This window comes from Cucurbita pepo, chromosome LG05 (assembly GCF_002806865.2).
Source record: "Cucurbita pepo subsp. pepo cultivar mu-cu-16 chromosome LG05, ASM280686v2, whole genome shotgun sequence".
Lineage (NCBI taxonomy): Eukaryota > Viridiplantae > Streptophyta > Magnoliopsida > Cucurbitales > Cucurbitaceae > Cucurbita > Cucurbita pepo.
This window is the reverse complement of record NC_036642.1, coordinates 10,551,510-10,558,049: the sequence shown is the minus strand read 5'-3', so window position 1 is coordinate 10,558,049 and position 6,540 is coordinate 10,551,510. Positions and strand designations below refer to the sequence as shown.

Genomic DNA, 6,540 nt, shown 5'->3' with positions numbered 1-6,540 from the left:
CGTCGATCGCAATCCTTTTGTAGCAGCTCGTCTTGCAGCACAGGGTCACTTCAGTCTCAGGCCAAACGTCTATCTCTGAGAGAGAACGGTCGGTTTTGTTTCAACTCACAATTTGCTATGATATAGTACCTGGTTTAAGAGATATCTCGTTTAAACGTCGTCATTTTGGTCAATCCCTTCTATTTTCTTTGCTCGTGTCGAATGATAATGAGGGAAACGACATTCCTCGTCGGTTTATCTGTGTGAGAGAGCTGTAAAAGGCCTCTGGTATTCCTTGACTATCATTCAATAAAGCCAACACTAACAGCAAAAATCATTCTTTCTATACTTACATAATAAGTTACAAACAATCTAAAGCCGACCCATAACCTCTGTCGACCAATGCAATATTTCCTACTAGTCATCGTTCTACAAGTCCATCGACACCAACGACTAAGTGCACTTAGATATATTCGAGTATAGACATGATATTCACACAACATGAACATATTCATTGAAGCATAAAGAAAGCGATAAGAGGATCATACACAACTTGCTTAGCGTTTTCTCCCATGACAAAATCAGCATGAGCATAATCTTCTCTAAACTGAACCACGAGCTTATCTCCATCGTGATCTTTGAAGTTATCCAACAAGAGTTGCACATCGTTGACATCGGACAAGGCATCGGCACCTCCATAGGTAAGAAAGAGAGGGAAGTCATTAGGAATGCTTGTCATATTGTACGTTGGAGGAGTCGATTGCCCATAGTGTTTAATGTTTTCGATCACGTCAACGTAGTCGTACATTGCTATGGTTCCACTTCTGATCACTGCCCATAATCCCCAAAACAATATTTAGACCGCACAAAACAACAACAAAGATTCAAATATACTCAGAAGAGCCTTGATCCTTACTCTGAGACAGATGGATCATGTTCTTTGTTGCCGTTGGCTGAGGTTCATGGATTAGAAAGTTTTGAGATACAGATGGATTGAGACAGCAATTCTGGCCTATAATCGAAACAAAATAGCGATAATTCTCTCTACGAGCTCGGTTCGAAAATAAAACAATGAACTAAAACAACGTTCGAACCTGTGAAAGATGTCAACAAGTTGATACAATCAACTCCTGGCTTTGCACAGACTTCAACAAGAAGCTGAATTGCAGCCTTCCTATTTGTTCATTCAAAGTAAGTACAGAACTAAATGAACTAGTTTCACTAATCTAATAGTTTCCTTAACAAAAGAGAAATGGTCAAATAGTTACCCTCTTGGATCAAACTCTTTGACACCCAACCAGAACAAGACCTGTTACGACGGATAAAAAGAATCGGCAACACGACATAACTCGACAGTAATACGAATAAACGTAGAATCGAATATTGTACCTCACCGAGAAAGTTATCAGCAGCGTTTCTCGCAATTGGGGAGGTTACATCACCCAAATGGGCAATTGGGCTAATCAAAGCAGCTGATATCAACATGTCAAGCAATTGGTGTTTGGAAAATGCAGCAAGAGCAATCAATGTTCCCTTCAATCCAAGAAGTTCTCCATCTCAGATACAGATAAACATACTCTAACACGAAGATGCAAAGAAAATGCAATGCTTAAACTAACCAATGAGTGTCCAACATAGTGCATATTCTGCCCAGTACGATTATGAACATATTGGAGAGTGGCAGGGAGATCAAAAGCTACCAATTCATCCCATGACCAATCCCAGAAGCCCTAAAGAACAACTCAATATCATTTTCAGCAGCAAGCAAATCAAAATGGAAGCAAGAGAAACAAGCAATTACAGGATCATCAGGGCCTAGTGAGGTATGTCCTTGGCTAAATTTAGTTCCACGGGTGTTGGCAAGCCACACATCAAATCCTTTATCTGCCAAAACGAATGCCAAAGAACTTTCTGGAGGAAGCAACAGCCATGTTGCCGCATCCTTACCATCACAAAAAGTTCGTAAAACCAATCCATAAACACATCATCCTTTCACAAGAAATTACGGCACCAAAATCAAAATTACCAACCATTAGAAGACCATGTTGTAGCAGAACTGGAGGCCCATTGGCTGAACTCGTCCGTCCCGATGGGATTCTCTGCATGCTGAGTATAAACCCATCGTTTGTAATCGCCTGAAAAACCCAAATGGAAGATCATTCTGTGAATCAATTAGGTATTTCCAAAAAAGAAGAAGAAGAAGAAGAAGAAGAAGTCGCTATATTACTAGATGTTCTTCGCAAGCGTAGTTGTGAGGCTCCACTAACGATTTACAGATACCATCGACTGAGCCAGGTTCCAATGCAGAAACTATTATGAATCCACAAAGCAGAAGTAAAAGAACAATCGGACTGAAGGGATCGGGCGAGTTCATTTTGATTCATGGTGTAACACAGGAGTTTAGGAATTTTATATCGACGCTGAATAGGAGCAGAAACAAACAGGAATTGAGCAATCACAAGAATTGGTATCCGCTTCCGCCCATCAGAAGCCACTGATCGAGGGCATCTAGTGGGGCCGACAAGTCGTTCCATTGTCAAATTAACATTTCGCTCAAGGGAAAAGCCTTAGTGTTCATCGGCGACAAGATTCCACAATCGAACAAGAAAGTTCCTAGGCTGCTTCAAATGCCAATTTCAGCAGCAGGTCGATTTCAATAAGATGAACATTTGATATTATCCATTGAATTTGGTATTTATTGTAATAATCAATGCCAATCATGGTTCATCACCATTAATGCCTCCATCCGTGGTTTTATCATAATTTCTTTGATGCTTGTCGATTGCTCTTAACGACAGAATTCCGAGTATTTTAGTAAGAAAAGGCCAAACCCAAGATAATTTTTATTTTTTTTATTTATTTATAGAATATCTCAATTTTATTCACGTTATATCAAATAAAGTATATAATTTTTTTTAAAGTAATTAATTATTTGAGAGAATTAATAGTAAGAAAAAAAATCCAAAACATTGTTAATTAACACCAATTAATTAATTAAATTACAAATTTTGATACAAACCAAAAATTTAATTTATAGAATTTGTATAATTCAATAAATTGCTATGCATTGCTACCTGCATTATTTATTTATTAATAATTGCTACTCTATAAAAAAATCTAAATTTATATAAAAACAATTTGATCATCTTAATTTTAAACTATAAAATTTTGTCCTGATAAAATAATTTGGGTTGACTTTGGTCGTTGAAGATGAAATTTTTTTCACCATTCCCTCAAAATAACAGTAAAAAAGAAAGTTACATCCCTATGGTCGTTTGCTTGCTTGAAACAAAGATAACTAACTTATTCAGGACAAATCCAATACAAAAATTTGGCACTCGTGCCAATGAAGCTCTGATCGTTACTGAGGCTTTTGCTTTCTGTTCGTTCCAAAAAAATCTCAAAACTGGGACTAATGATTTCAATGCGTATGTAACTTTACAAGTTATCCAATCGAAACAATTTAGAAAACAGAATTGAAAACTTATAATAAGTTACCAAACTAAGATGTGTTGTATTGGAAGAGAGAACTCACATTTTCTTTCCATTTTTTTTACTTGACAAAAGAAGAATGAGGCCTTACCGGTAAACACTTTACCTGCCTGGTTATGGTGACGACAAAAGTGAAAGTTCAAGAGACATTGCGCCGTTTCCTCATGATGCTATTGCTTGCTTGGAACTGGTGACTGCCTCCTCACGTTCTTGTGCTGCAGCATCTTTTGGAGTTTTGTTCCTTGTTTGGCTGCTGCTGCTTTCTTGCTTTCCAGCTTTGCCTGATGATCTCCTGAATGGAAAGTTCAGCCCTTTAGGATTTAGCCTCGTGAGCAATTGCCATCTAGGTTTTGCCTCCCCCAATAACTTCATCTGCTCTCGTCTAAATTGCTTGTTGGCGTAACGTTTTCCACCTCGCCATCCCAAGCAATATCTGCACAATCCACATTGGGTAATGATTACCTTAGAGAATGGAGCATGGACAAAAAAAGTTCAGATAGTAGTGTATTGAAGTGCAGAATTCAATGATCGAGCTACGAAGTAATGAAGATAGAAAACTTGGTGTCTTTCAACCCATTAGGGGAAGGGAACGAAAGGTTTATGGAATGAATCACAAGTTTCTTAAGTCACAAAATGTGAGATCCCATATCGGTTGGAGAAGAAAACGAAACATTCCTTATAAGGGTGTGGAAACCTCTCCCTAACAGACGCGTTTTAAAACTGTGAGGCTCACAACGATACGTAACGAGCTAAAGTAGACAATATCTACTAGCGGTGAGCTTGAGCTGTTATACAAAATACTTGAAAGACGGTTACATTAGTTGTTGATTTATCAGGGCTAATGAAAGAGGCCTAAGTGGCCCTTATTATCACAAAAGAGTCATATCTCATTCGAATAAGTAACAACTACCAGTGATAATCTCATGACAAGGAGGAGGATAGACTATTTTTCTGCATTTAATCCGCCTCAAAGAATGAAACTATATGTCCCAAAGAGTTTAAAGTCCATATGATAATGAAAACAATTGCATCATAAAAAGGGATTAGAACGCAGAACCAGACCCAATGATCAAAGAAGTTCCAGCAGTTGCAAAGCAAGCAGGAGTACTGATCTTTCCAACATTAACAGCCTTTGCAACTTCCGAATGCTCAAGTTGATGCTTTTTTCTCATCTGCCACGAAACAGAAACATAAATGTGAATCTAACCATTATTCGTGTAGGGGAGATGGCGTAACTAGTGCATTCATGCGCAAATGAAATAACGGGCTCAGAAGTGGCAGTGCACAAATTCCTTTAGTGTACTGTATGTTTGATAGGGCATGAATCTCTCTCAAATTTTTAGTACCTAAAACAAACCCTAACCATGCATACACTCAGGAAAAAATGGATGAAGAAAGTGCTTGCACGGTTGTGCCAAGTAGCCATTAACTTCCTTGAAACAAAAGAGAACACAATGGCTATGCAATTATGGTTGGACTACATTCAAATAAATTAACAGATTCACACGATAATGCTTACAGCTTCCTCAATAGATTCAAGCCTTCTGTCAACTTGAACATTATGATAGTGGCGTAAAGTGTAACCTGCAGCAGAATCAATGCAACCTTAACTTCTGCTAACCTCTAAAGCATACAATCAACACACAATTCATTGAATCCAAAACACAAAACCAAATAGATTGTCATAATGTTTTATAATTCATAATAAGGTATCTTCAATTTAAAGATACCAATCCCTTTTCATTCATTTAGTTTGGATGTTAATTGAAGGCTTTGCTTGACAAAAAAAATTCAACGTGTATCCATTACAGCTTCTATTAGAGATAGGCTTTCTTCTTATATAGGGAGCAAAGCTACAATATCATATCTAAACAAATAGTCAACAAAAAAAAATCAAATTCATCGTAATCTAACGTTTGGCCTCTTAAGCCTATTGATTCTTTAACAGTACAAGGATAATCAAATGCAGAATTCAACGGAAAAACAATAAGGGGAATGAAAATTCAAATCACTGAACTCACCGAACCAGGCAGTTGCAACAGATGCAATAGAAGTCCCCACTGTAAAAACCACCCTATGCCTTTCGAATACATCCTAAAAACACGCAAGACCAGAACCACAATGTAAACAATGGAGAAGAACAAAGGGGTTGATTACATCTTTGAGAAAAAATTGAACAAAAAATCCCCATAAGCATTCAGAACATCGAACTTCAATAATCTACAAACATTAACAAACTCAGCATCCGAAAATTCAATCACCTTGGTAGAATAGAAAGTATCCTGAATGGCCGTCAATGAATTCACGGCCTTCCTCTTCAACCTAGGAACTGCAATCGAGCGTATAATCGAAGTTCCCGAGGCCTTTAATCTCTGCATGGTGCATTCTAAGCAGTTCGTGGTTCAGATTTCGGGATTGAATACTCTGAAATTCGACGATTTCCGCCAAAGAATTCGAGAAGACCGCGATCCTCCTGCCTTTGTTTCCATTCAAGAATCCAATTCCCCTTCGAGGATGATCGGCCCGCCAAAAGTTGAATCCCGACAAAATTTTGGGCCAATTAGCAACTTAGCCCATTAAACGAAGTTTAAAGATTAGGGTATTTACACCTTACACCATTTCCGAAAATTATTTACAAAACTTACCCGATTCTCTAAAATATTAGAATTTCTGTCCTTGCAATTAAATTAAATGGATTGTTAAATTATGTACCTAAAATATAAGCAAAAATTCACATTATTTTATCCTTTCAATAATACATCACGAACACGTTCATGCATCAAATATTTTTATTTTTATAAGAATCTTAAAAGTAGAATAGGGTTAGGTTAAGTTGGGTTATGAACCCTAATTTCGGGTTGGCCAGGATGACTTGACCAAAAAAGTTACAATCCACGAACAGAACCAAATTTTTAGTTTTTAAAAAATTTCAAACCCATACAGAAAAAAAAATCCAACTCGATCTATACTAGGTGCATTGAATAGTTCGAATTTATCGAGAGACACTTTTCGATTGATATTCTCTCGTGAACAAAGACCAAAATAGAATTTTCTTTAAATTAAAAAAAA

At 37.2% G+C, this 6,540-nt stretch overlaps 1 protein-coding gene across 1 annotated transcript; it reads right to left on the bottom strand.

Annotated features, from left to right (window-relative positions):
• Positions 1–253: 253 nt before the first annotated feature.
• On the bottom strand, positions 254–6,027 carry LOC111795627 (triacylglycerol lipase 2-like). The gene is made up of 13 exons (XM_023678160.1): positions 5,733–6,027; positions 5,493–5,565; positions 4,991–5,055; positions 4,534–4,643; positions 3,791–3,904; positions 2,010–2,109; positions 1,781–1,921; positions 1,599–1,709; positions 1,369–1,512; positions 1,248–1,288; positions 1,074–1,153; positions 896–991; positions 254–810 (listed from the first exon to the last, which is right to left on the bottom strand). Exons 1-13 carry the CDS (start codon positions 5,847–5,849, stop codon positions 491–493), a joined length of 1,512 nt encoding a protein of 503 aa, XP_023533928.1. The 5' UTR covers positions 5,850–6,027; the 3' UTR covers positions 254–490.
• Between the last annotated feature and the right edge of the window lie 513 nt (positions 6,028–6,540).

Excerpts from the sequence above, each read along its gene's own strand:
- LOC111795627 (XM_023678160.1), bottom strand. The coding sequence starts at position 5,849 with ATGCAGAGATTAAAGGCCTCGGGAACTTCGATTATACGCTCGATTGCA. Across the intron at positions 4,644-4,990 it reads TTGAATCTATTGAGGAAGCT|ATGAGAAAAAAGCATCAACT; the intron begins GTAAGCATTATC and ends GTTTCGTGGCAG. Across the intron at positions 1,154-1,247 it reads AAAGAGTTTGATCCAAGAGG|GAAGGCTGCAATTCAGCTTC; the intron begins GTAACTATTTGA and ends ATGAACAAATAG.